The sequence below is a fragment of the Macrobrachium rosenbergii genome, chromosome 12, assembly GCF_040412425.1.
Source record: "Macrobrachium rosenbergii isolate ZJJX-2024 chromosome 12, ASM4041242v1, whole genome shotgun sequence".
Classification (NCBI taxonomy): Eukaryota; Metazoa; Arthropoda; class Malacostraca; order Decapoda; family Palaemonidae; genus Macrobrachium; species Macrobrachium rosenbergii.
In genome coordinates, this window is record NC_089752.1 from 3,004,902 (window position 1) to 3,018,000 (window position 13,099).

At 37.5% G+C, this 13,099-nt stretch overlaps 1 protein-coding gene across 8 annotated transcripts in view; it reads left to right on the plus strand.

The window, feature by feature from the left end:
* Positions 1-11,021: 11,021 nt before the first annotated feature.
* The window catches only part of LOC136844337 (zwei Ig domain protein zig-8-like), a 249,820-nt gene continuing 247,742 nt past the window's right edge, over positions 11,022-13,099 (plus strand). For 2 of the 8 annotated variants that reach the window (XM_067113333.1, XM_067113335.1), the window contains exons 1-2: positions 11,025-11,107; positions 11,348-11,629. In XM_067113333.1, coding sequence (XP_066969434.1) covers positions 11,545-11,629 — 85 coding nt within the window. In that variant the 5' untranslated portion in view covers positions 11,025-11,107; positions 11,348-11,544. Of the gene's footprint in view, positions 11,630-13,099 lie in introns of all 8 variants that reach the window. The other 6 variants (XM_067113334.1, XM_067113331.1, XM_067113332.1 and 3 more) reach the window with 4 other exon arrangements.

Here is a 13,099-nt window from a genome sequence, read left to right on the forward strand (position 1 = left end):
ATATACAAATATATATATATATATATATATATATATATATATATATATATATATATATATATATATATATATATATATATATATTTTTATTTATCACCCTTTTTTATCACCGTGATTCATACTCAATCAGTAAGCTACAAACGTCCTTTAATATCCACTTCGCTCTACCTCGGAAATAATATATTTTCATATATGTTACGAAGGGAATTTTTAGTTGATAATAAGTTCTGTCGTCTCGTGGGCTCGGAACCAGCAAAGACAAGAACTCAGGACTACAGTGGACGCATTTTAACCCACGCGGCCAGCAAGTGAGGTATAAAGGGATATCGTCTTCCCATATACAAATCGCCCGTCGAACTCAGGTGTTTGTATTTGGAGACGATATCCACCCACCTCTGCCATGCTAACCACGTAGTGCGTTTGTCGCACGCAGCCATATTACGACTTTTTTTATCACATCACCGTGATTCATATTCAATCATATATATATATGTTAACGTGGCAGTGACAGTCACGTTGTTTTTCAGAAACCTCCCCCTTCGTATGAGAAACGGCTTAATTAAAGGTGAAAGCAAACGCATACACATATACAAGGCGTTTATTCTAATAATTATCATAATCTTTGTCGTGATGAGTCAAGGTTCCTGTTTCATCTTTCTTACAATGTTTTTGAAAGAGAATCTTTCTCTTGATCTCATGCAAACCTTATTCCTTCTTCTTTTCTTCTTCTTCTTCTTCTTCTTCGCCCGCTACATCCATCAACTGATGATCTTCTGGGATCCATTTCCATGAGGCTTCTTCCATGTCTCTGCAGAGAGGTTGCCTTTGCTTCATCTTTGGGGCTCTTGTTTTTGTTTTATTTCTAAATTATTATTATCATTGTTATTATCTTCATTTGTGTTATTGATGCTGTTTGGTGAAGTATGCACCCATGCATGTAGGCCTACATTTTTAGCTTTCTGTAAAAGAAAACTATTGTGCCGGCTTTGTCTGTCAGTCCGCACTTTTTTCTGTTCGCCCTCAGATCTTAAAAACTACTGAGGATAGAGGGCTGCAAATTGGTACGTTGATGATCCACCCTCCAATCATCAAACATACCAAATTGCAGCCCTCTAGCCTCAGTATTTTTCATTTTATTTAAGGTTAAATTTAACCACAATCATGCTTCTGGCAACGATATAGGATAGGTCACCACCGGGCCTTGGTTAAAGTTTCGTGGGTCGCGGCCCATGCAGCATTATACCGAGACCACCGAAAGATAGATCTATTTTCGGTGGTCTTGATTATACGCTGTAGCGGCTGTACAGAAAACTCGATTGCGCTGAAGAAGCTTCGGCGCATTTTTTACTTGTTTTTAATACATTCAGTGGAGGCTTTTAGTAGTTCTAGGGTTCTTTGGTTTGGAAATTTTTGGTGAATAATTTTTCCTTTGTTTCTGGATTTAAAAAAAGTATTAATTCTGATAATGGGTTTGCATAGGATCTGTGCACACATGTACGCCAGTTTATACATATTCAACGCTGCAAAGAGAACGTATAGTAAAAGAGTAAGAAAGAAAATTGCAAAGAGGAATATGATTTTACAATATGCAAGAATGAAATGATAAACCTTTCAGTAACAAGCAAGCTTTGCTGAGTTATTACATGGAGATGCATTAGCAGAGATGTCATTACATTTCATTGCATTAAATATTTATGTCGCAAAAAATGAGGCGGTAGGACTAAGCAGCGATTCTCGGACAAGCTCATTTGAAGACGCTACGGACATCCAATTTTCTGGACACTCAGAGAAGGAGAGAGCTTGCGAACAAGCAAGTGAATGGTGAAATGCTAATGATGGGATTATTTTTTATGTACTATCCTCAGTTCAGCTGTTCGAACAAGGAGGGATTAACGACTACTTTTCAGCTTTAACTTCGTATATTCATTTGAGAATATTTACGAGAGTAATGTGCATAGTGATAAGAAAAAATGATTCTAAGTAAGCATTTAAAGGGACACAGACAGCAAGACAATGGATCAGCAGTGTGTATCTGTCTGTGTATGTGTGAGTGTGAGAGAGAGAGAGAGAGAGAGAGAGAGAGAGAGAGAGAGAGAGAGAGAGAGAGAGAGAGAGAGAACAAGTTTTAGTAATGGATAATAAAATCACAAACCTCTGCCATTAAGTGGTCGTATTTCTACTTGCGAATCTCTCATTAACAGTAAAAAAAAAAGCGCTGAGCGTCTGTAAGAGAGAGAGAGAGAGAGAGAGAGAGAGAGAGAGAGAGAGAGAGAGAGAGAGAGAGAGAGAGAGAGAGAGAGGGTTATGTAATTACTAGCTTGTCTTCTGCAGTTTTGCTGTGTATGTTAATAATGAATTTTCGTTTTGCTTTTACCAACCAATGAGAGTATTTTTTTTATTCATGTGCAATATACTTGCAGTCTTATACAGTACCATGCTGCAATATGAAAGCAATTAATCTTCGTAGCGGTCCTTTTCAAATGAAGAACTGCTTTGCGGCAAGCAAGCTTCATTACCAAAATTGCCAGAAAGCAAGGGAAATACATTTCTAAGGCTTTACTAGTGAAATAAAGTTCCAACTAACGCTGCCTCGCAACATACAGGTCATCTGGTCCTCCGTTTAAATCTCAGTCAGACCACTTTTTCCCAGCATCGCGCCTCGTTCGGTGCACTGTAGGCATTATTAAACGGTCTTTGCAGGGCGTTCCTTTGGCCAGTGGCTGCACCCACTTTTTTAGACTTTTACTTGACCTCCATTCCAGTTTCCTTTCTTCTGTCCAACTATTGCTTCTTAGTGACACTGAGGCGGGGGCGGGGAGGTTTCCTGCCAGTTCCATCTTCAGATCCTTAAATATTATTTCCTCTCCCTTATTATCTGGGTTTCTTTGTCTTGCTGTCCAACCACTCTAACTCACTAGCGGATCCAGGGGGGCGGGGGCCACCTGGGCACGTGCCCCCACCATCAAAATAATGATAAAATAATAATATTGAAGACTTATATAATGATAACATAAGTGAGAAATATAAAATAGGAAACAAATTAAAATCTGTTATAGAAATAATAAAATAAAAAAATATTAATAAAAAGTATATATATATATTATATATAATATATATATATATATATATATATATATATATATATATATATATATATATATATATATATATATGTATGTATAATATGAAAATTGGTATGTATAATTTAAAATTGGTGGCCCCCTGAAGTTTTTCTGGATCCGCTACAGCTCCCAACTGCATCTTTTCAGTCTCAAGCGCTGAATGGCTGGAAGTACCCCAGTGATTGGCTTGACAGCCTAAAGTTTCATAAAGTCAAGTCACACATCACCTTGAAATATTTAAATATTCTCAGAGTACCCGGAGACAAATTGAAAAGCAAATGGCGTTCAGCGAATTTATATGGCGATTAAATTCTGTTACTTTGAAGCCTGAAAGCAGGAAGATGAGTTAAATTCACTTCGCATATGAAGAGTTGAGGAAATATTTTACACCTAGTTTGTTTTCCTCGAATCCTTTAACACCCTCCCTCTTTCGAGAGAGAGACTGGTTGACCACTTCCTTCGGTTTCTGGAACCGCCCACATTTTCCCTTCTAATTGCCTTCTTTCCCGTTGCATATTTATTCATGCTTTGTTCAGTTATGGTTGTTTTTTTTTTTCAACCCTTACCAGTGTCCTTTCTTTTATATTTACTTCACTTTATCTTTTTTTATCCTTTGAGGATCCTTCTTCCTTTTTGCCATATTTTTAAAAAATCCAATCCTTTTTATCCATTTATGATTCTTTTTCACTAACCGCGACGGAAACGTCTCGCTGGGCTAAACGTCAATCATTGATTTATAGAAACCAACAACAGACAGGTTTAGCACGGCACTGGTATTCAGCGCCGCTAATATTATAATATTATTATTTCGGTAGATGAAACCTATTCAAATGGAACAAGCACACCAAAGGGGCCATTGACTTGAAATTCAAGTTTCCAAGAATGTTGGTTTCAACCTCCCACCGCAGACACCCCACACTGCGGCAGTAACTGATCATGATACAGAGTCAGTGATTCTCTCATCGCCGTGGGGGAGGCTCGAACTCCGCGACATCTGAGAGGCATGTCACGACACTAGCGACCGTACCATGCAGGGGACCAGCTAATGATAAAATATTCAACGAATCCGTCATCACTAATGTATTGTGCGAAGGCAAATTATAAGCTGGATTCTTGAGACCACTTTAATGCCACGTTGCATGCTTAATGTTATTTACTGGAATGTTTTTAAGGCACACAGGTATTCTATGACTCCTTCGGGTTTCTTAATGGGTTCTCATGCTACGCACGAGACGTCTTAACCACTTTTTTCCCCCGTTTACTGCAGTAGAGTTGGCTGAATATATCACTAGGTTTGGTTTTATTCTCTTAGATAGATTGACTAGTTAATGAAATTCTACCCAGAACCACTCGAATAAAAACAGTTAGATTTTCACAAGAATATTGGTAGAATGGGGTATATGCCACGCCCTTTACGAATGAAATCACTGTTACCAGACATAGCAGAGATTTACTATAATTCTGTTTGAATTGGTAATGCTATTTCATTTGGCGGTTTTATCAGATGAATTTCTTTTTCTCAAACCTCTCAAGGAGTCTGGTTTCAAAGATCATGAGATGTGTGAACACTCTTGATAAATTTTGCCTGGAAACACTTGGCAACTGTATCGGTCGGTTTGGCCCGGGGCCGCGGGGCGGCGGTCCGGAAAGATTTAGAGAATGTCTTTAATAGGGTGTGTTTATATCTAAGTTTAAAATATAATTTTATATTAAATCTTTTGCCCCAATTAAAATTCCATTATTCCATTACGCGTATTTTTCATATTAAGAAAAAAAAAAAAAGTAATAAAGATGTGAAGATTATGAACGTCTCAGTCAGTTGCTCAGACCAAGTTGCACTTTCATTTCCTTGTTCCCATTCAGGATTTTTTTCTTTCTTAAATCACTAAACATCATTTCAGACAAATTATATATAAAATTTTTTTCCTTTTACTATCTCGGTTCCGTGATTCCTGGAGAGGTGATTCTCATGAAAAGTAGCTCATTTAAAATGACTTCACTCTAGGGAAAAGCTTTGCATAGACCGATGTACAATCGAGTGCGTTCATAATGACAATCATTTCAGGATAAGGACAGATATTTCATCGATGTTTCTTCATCCTTTCTTCTTGCGTGCGCTTGCGTGCGCCTGCATCTAAAGCTACATGGTTTCTTTATCCTTTCTCCGTGTTCATCTTGCGTGCGCTTGCGTGCGCCTGCGTCTAAAGTTACGCTGTTTCTTCATCCTGTCTCCTTGCTCATCTTGCGTGAGCTTGCGTGCGTCTGCGTCTAAAGCTACGCGCATGTGTGCGTTTAGGTGATTTGTGTAAATGGAATTTAAAACAGCCTGATCAGATCGATATATATTTACGTAATAGACCAATTTACTCCAAACTACGTTGTAACCAATTCAGTTAAAATGTTAACTTCAAATCTCATTATTATTTTTCAGGGAGACAATTCCTCGCGTACGTGAGAACAAAGCTTGGTAGAGACAGTAATTTATTTATCAGGGCGAACAGAAAAAGGAATAGAAAAGCCTAGTTTTGAAAGGAAGTAGACATTTTCTTTTTCGCTCATCCACGTCTAATTCAATTCCATTTCTTGAAAGAAGATCTTGTGAAATATTCGACAGCCTTCCGCTTCTTCTCGTTTTCTTTTCGACGCGTGATTTCCATTTGAAGGGGAACTGCGCCTTTTTTTCTAGCCTTTTTTTAAAACTTTTTTTTCCTCGTGCCATCGTAATTCTGACACGGTTTTCTTCTTTCATTTTTCTTCCTCTTTATCTCTTAGGTGTTGCAAGTCATTCAGGCAGACGCTTCCATGCTCACGCATTTATAGTCAACGGCAGTCTCAACTTTTCTTTCTGTTAATGGCGAGCTCTAAAGAATTTTTTTTTTTTCACCACTTGGATTTTTATTTTCAAAATGACAAAGTTAATCCGTAATTTTCCAGAGAGATAAAGAACGAGGGAACCTTAAGACTAATTTTGAGAATTTAAGTTTTCTTGAATTTTTCCAGGGAAATCTGGCCGAGGAGAGCTAGCATCGGACTGACTAGATTTTGTTAAATAAACTGTATTTTTTAAAATGTAAGCACACATACACAGAATACACACACACATATGAGTATATACATATATGTATATAATTATATATATACTTATAAGTGTGTGTGTGTATGTATATCCTGAAACAAGATAACCAGTACAGTTATTCATCACCATTAGAAGGCATCGTGCTTACCCTATATAGAAAATGAGAAAAAAAGCTCGTTAAAACGAAGAAGAAGAAGACTTTCAGTATTAAACCACAGAGACCTCCTAACTTCTCGCAAGTTCTGTGCTAGAGCGTCACTTCTGACGCCTCTGCGCAGAGCTCAGACCAATCGCTCCAGAACGAACACCCATGGAATCACCACCGAAACCAGAGAAGGGATTGCTGCTGACATCCTCAGAGAAAAAGGGATTAGTGAATGGCTTCCGAAGAAGGGTTCATCCTTTCAGATCACGGTCCAGTGACTGACACCCACTCATAGAAAGGGACGGTAAGATTGTCTTATTCCCGGCTTGGCGAGAGAAAGCTTGGGTGCACTTGAGTGTAAGAACTGGATTTAGCGTTCTTCCCAGTGCAGGCTTGAGGAAAGTTGAACGCTCAAGACAAAGATTTATGAGATAATGCTGAATTTTAAGATACAAAAAAAAAAAAAAGAACTGGTGTGATAATATAATGAGAAAAAGGCGGGAACTATCTTGACGGCATTGAATTTGTCTGATATTCAACCTCCCTTAAATATTTAATATGCACTCGATAATAAATGAGAGGACAGCAAGAGAAGTTCACGTGCTTTTAGGACGATGTATGAAGAGGTGAATCATGGGTAAAATATGTCAAGGGGAAGGAGTTGGTGGACGGGAGGAAACTACATTAAAAGAGACGACAGAAAACCGCTGAATACTATCGTATAGCTTGTCATTCAGGAACTTGATCTTTTTGGAGAAATGTTGGTTTGCCCTTTTGTCAAGCAAATCTACGGGACGTCACTGTTTTAGTTTTCTGTAAAAGAAAACGATTGAGAGGGCTACCTATTTGTCTGTCCGTCAGCACTTTTTCTGTCCACCCTCAGATCTTAAAAACTACTGAGGCTAGAGGGCTGCAAATTGGTATGTTGATGATCCACTCTCCAATCATCGAACTTACCAAATTACAACCCTCTAGCCTCAGTAGTTTTTATTTTATTTAAGGTTAATGTTAGCTATGATCGTGCACCTGGCACCGCTATAGGTGCCAACAACACAGGCCACCACCGGGCTGTGGCTGAAAGTTTCGTGGACTGCGGCTGAGAGTTTCATGGGCCGTGGACTGAGAGTTTTATACAGCATTATACGCTGTAAAGAAAACTCGACTGCGCCGAAGAAACCGGCGCATTTTTTACTTGTTTATTTTGTAGAAACTACACTCCCAACAATTTAGTATTATAATCCTTCAGTTTTTTTATATATGGACGTGCAAGTCTTTCTATGCAGGAGGGTATTTCCTTTATACATTTTTCTTGAAAATTTGTATTATTTGGCAAAAAGTTTTGCTTATGAAAAACAAACTAAAATGGCCTGAAACTTCTTGGTTTAGGTTTCTCAGTTTAAGTTTTCTTGCGCAGTTTGTACTTTTGTAGTTTTAATGAGTTATGTGGTATTTTCTGGCACAAACACAAACAACGATTTTTTTGTGCAATAATAATTTGTTTAGTCTGTTTAATGAAAATCCACAAGATAAGTAAATATATTACTATGTAAAATAACGTTAACACTGACGGTGTTCGAAAGTCTTCGTTTATTTTACATAGTAATATATTTACTATATAATTGTGGATTTTCATTACACAGGTTGTTTTTCACGAGATTGTGAATTTCTTAGCAATGTGTTTAATATTAATGAAACCATCTTCATTAGGGATAAAATACAGAGAAGGAGAAATAACATGGAAAGAACTAGAAGTTCTGAAGTTCTGCTTGACAACAGAAAATCAGCAAGTCACATAGAGTTGACGACGACGAAGACGCTTTAGAGCAAAATACTGAACACAAACTTTGCGAAAGAAATCGTAACTCGCTCACGTAATTAGGCGGAGAGTTAAGTTCGCGAAAGAAATAGTCGAAAGCCAATTAAAAGGGAGTTCAAATCTCGCGTTCTTAACTTTAAAAACTTTTCTGAATCATTCTTCTTCCTTCTTTGTCAAAGAAACGGGGTGTATGCTTGTGTATATTTTATTGAGGACAGAAGCCCAGAAAAGTCTCCTGCAATACACCCTGGCGAAAGTCTTGTTTCTAAAGATTGAATTTTACTTTCTTTGGATTCAGCCTCATATTCTTATCACAACATGCAGACGGTCCAACGGCTAGCGAGCGTGTTCCTATATACTGTATATATATATAATATATATATATATATATATATATATATATATATATATATATATATTTATATATATATATATATATATATATATAGAGTATATATATATATATATATATATATATATATATATATATATATATATATATATATATATATATATATAGAGAGAGAGAGAGAGAGAGAGAGAGAGAGAGAGAGAGAGAGAGAGAGCTCTTTCACAAACTACAGTAAAGTCACTTACCCATAACCGAATGAGCTAATGACATGGAGAGCAAAAACTAAAGTGTAGCATCTGACATCAGGTGGTCTCATTACTATCTAACGGACCTTTCATTAACAAAAGGAGGTCATGCACGAGAGAGAGAGAGAGAGAGAGAGAGAGAGAGAGAGAGAGAGAGAGAGAGAGAGAGAGAGAGAATTTTTCACTGCACGGTAAATTACGGTTTTTCTTCGTGTCTAATTAGTAATTTATTCTCTTCGTTTCTCGCCCTTGTGATGTTGTGGGGATTTGTTTGTTTTCCCCCTCCATGTTCTGGGGACACAGGTAAGCCATTGGTTAATGGGATAGTGCTGTCAGTGCACCTCTCGCGGCGCACTGTAGGCCCGAGTTCGACTTTCCGGCCGGCTAATGAAGAGTTGGAGGAATTTATTTCTGGTGATAGAAATTCATTTCTCGCTATAATGTGGTTCGGATTCCACAATATCTGTAGGTCCCGTTGCTAAGTAACCAATTGGTTCTTAACCACGTTAAATAAGTCTAATCCTTCGGGCCAGCCCTAGGAAAGCTGTTAAGCAGCTAAGTGGTCTGGTAAAACTAAGGTATACTTAACTTTTTCCCGTTTCAGAACTGAATGACCTCGTAGGTCCCAGCGATTGGCCTTTGGCCTAAATTCTGTATTCCTTTCCATTCCATTCCAGTAGTGATAATCATAATGATAATATGTCTTGCAAGCCTCATGGAGAAGAAGTGATGGGTATCTGAGTTCCCTTATGTTGCATATATCAAGAGAATAAAAATGAATTAGGAAAGCAGAAGGTTAACGGAGAAGCAGGGTGGGGTCTGACCCCAAAGAGAGAGAGAGAGAGAGAGAGAGAGAGAGAGCACAGGAAGGGCATCTACTATGCTCGCTGATCATATTTCATCAGCACAGCTTGCATATATTCTCTGCCGTACCTTTGTACTTCTTTGTGCCTTAAAATGCAATATCTCTTGCAATTAACATTCTGTTAGTTATCTGTTAGCCTAACTGCGCTATATTCTCTGTACCTTTTTATTTCTTTGTTCCCTGAAATGCAATATCTCTTGCAATTAACATTCAGTTAGTTATCTGTTAGGCTTACTGCGCTATATTCTCCGTACCTTTGTACTTCTTTGTTCCTTAAAATGCAATATCTCTTGCAATTAACATTCTGTTAGTTATCTGTTAGCCTAACTGCGCTATATTCTCTGTACCTTTTTACTTCTTTGATCCCTGAAATGCAATATCTCTTGCAATTAACTTTCAGTTAGTTATCTGTTAGCCTAACTGCGCTATATCTCTGTACCTTTTTACTTCTTTGTTCCCTGAAATGCAATATCTCTTGCAATTAGCATTCAGTTAGTTATCAGTTAGGCTAACTGCACTATATTCTCTGTACCATTTTACTTTTTTGTGCCTTAAAACATAATATCTCTTGCAATTAACACTCAGTTCGTTATCAGTTAGGCTAACTGCACCTCCGGTGCAATCGTGATGGGAGCCATTTAGTCTCAGTTTCGACACTGGATCGCCCCTCCACCCTAAACGGGCATCACAGGACTCTGTCAATTTAGTGCACTCGAGATATAACTCTCTTCACTCGTCGAGTACTCTCGTTTGTTTGTAAACAACGGCTGCCATAAGGCCGGAACTCCCTCTCTCACGACACAGCGTTTCCTGTCTTCTTCTCTCTATCATTCGATGAATCTTCGTCTCGCTTTCTTATCTCGTTCATCATAACCACCGACTACTTGATAGCTCTTGTTTCCGACGTTCATTCGGGTTTATTTATTTATTTTTCCCGCCCCATTCTCTTGCTTAGCAGCGCGTATGGGAAACATGCCAAGGAAAGATGCCATAACTCTGATGTCTACGAGGGTGAATTATAATTCCGCGAGTTCTTAAAATTCTGAATTTTCGCCAGGCGCATCTTTCAGGGTATTTATTCGTTATGAAGGTCAGTCGCTTAGCTGGTGGTCAAGGTCCAGCCGTTCCGCGTACCTGTACGTAATCCGGGGGTACGAATCAGCCAGGCACGGTCGTTTCGAGACACGTCATTACGAGCAATTAGCGAATGACTGAATTACAAGAAACCTCCTATGATGAATGTCGGTGGGGTCGACCGTCTGTGATATCAGTGACCTAACACTATAGGACCAAGTCCGATTTCCTTCTTATTCACAAGACTACGATAGTCTGCTCGAAGCGCGCATGCGCGGAGACCTAAAATAGTCACTTGGTCTACGGGAAGAATAGGAATCGCTCTCGTCAGTGTTACGGCCACAGTGGGTCGGTAGAGGTGTGCGCTGGCTGATGCGTGGCTGGACGGAGGTTTATCTGAGATCCAGTGTTCGTGAGTCGGCAAAGTTGTTCGGGATTTCGTCAGAAGTTTTCTTGTTTTCCTTTTTTCATCGCCGTTGTGAAACTCGGAATTTCGAAGTAGAATTTATCGAACGTGCTCCACAGCTTTACCCATTTACTTCATAAAAAAAAGGGGGGGGGAAAGAATTATAAACTTTTATGAAGAGACTGTGTGCAACTCGTGACTGACAGCCCAGAAAGTTTTGTGATTAATATTTCTCTGTCTGTACAGGTGATTTTCCATGACGAAAATAGACAGGCTTTTCGAACCCAAGCATAGAAAAAGAGAGGGAAAATGTGAATCGCATGGAAGCCAAGTTTGAAACGGGTGAAGAGGGAGAGATATCTAATTCGATGTGATTGTGAAACGAAAGTTGTGCCGGACGATTCTGAGAACACTGAATTATTCGTGGGAAACTCTCCGCCGAAATGTTGACCTGGAAATCTTTAAAGGTCATTTGGGCACTGGCCCTTATGACAGTGCTGACCTCGTTCCCTCAAGTGCAGTCTAAAGGTAAGTAGGTCATTGGATTTATCAAAGGCGATTTGATTTGCTGCCGATTTGGTATAGGTCTACTTGTTGACCGGCGTAATTTGGAGACATTTCTTGCTTACTTCTGCGACTGAAGGTCCGATATTTCATGCTTTGTTTGAAGAGGTCATTTCAGTCAATCTGTTCGATATTTATAAGTAGTTTTATGTAGCGTGATTTGTTTGACACTTGAATGAATTTTTTATTTAATGCCTATTGATTAATTTTTGTTCATCTATTATTGTCAGTACATTTTCAATATCTGAATATTTGGTTGCCCGGGCAATTTTGTTTGCAATTTATTCAGTTCTATCTCGAACTTCCTTCATTATTCATGGAGTACTTTAATCTGAATGAGCTTTACGTGTTGCTTACCTTTTTTTATTTTCACCTCAATACTTGTAATTTCATTTTAGAAGTGTTTATCAATTTCTTCATGATTTCATTGCGAAGAAGTTCAGTTCAAGTGAAATCACTGAATCATAGTAGTAATGAAATATTTAGTAAAGGAATTTCTGATGACAAGGAGGGTAAAACAAGCAATGATGATAAGTAGAAACTTTACCAAGCATGAAAGATGAAGCAAAAATGTAGAATATTCCCCTGAAATGTTAATAATATTACCGGTAGATGCTAATGATATTACCGGCAACTCCCAAGAGTGACAATAAAGTTTTATTGGTAATGATAAAATCAACAAATATACGTGACAACAAAGATGACAATGGTGGAAATGGAATAATGGAAATGATATAAGGTAAGATGATAATGATAATAACCAGAAAAATTGATGGTGACTGTAAAGGTGATGTTGGTAATGATGACGGAGAAGATAAAAATAAATTACTGTAATTGTGATTATTATGAAGGATTTTTTAAAGCAAAATACGAATAAAAATGAACTAGATATATGACTGCAATAATAATGACAGTGCAATTAATAACGGCATATGTTTTGCAATAACAATCATCGTCAAATAGTCGTAACAACAGCAATAACAAAATGGTAACAAGAAGAACAGCAATAACAAACATTATCCACCTCCTCCTCCTCCTCCTCCTCCTCCTCCTCCTCCCAATAATAATAATAATAATAATAATAATAATAATAATAATAATAATAATAATAATAATAATAATAATGGTGGTGAAGAAATCCACAGTGTTGTAAATGTTGTAAATGTAAATATTTTTTAGAAGTATATATTTCTAATATATATTTACATTATCACCACTGGTGAAGAAATCCACTGTGGTGTAAATGTATAAATGTAAATATATGTTAGGAATATATATTTCTAATATATATTTGCATTTACACCACTGTGGACGTCTTCATCATTTTAGTGACATGCTATTATGAGATCTTTTATGAATAATAATAATAATAATAATAATAATAATAATAATAATAATAATAATAATAATAATAATAATAATAATAATAATAAT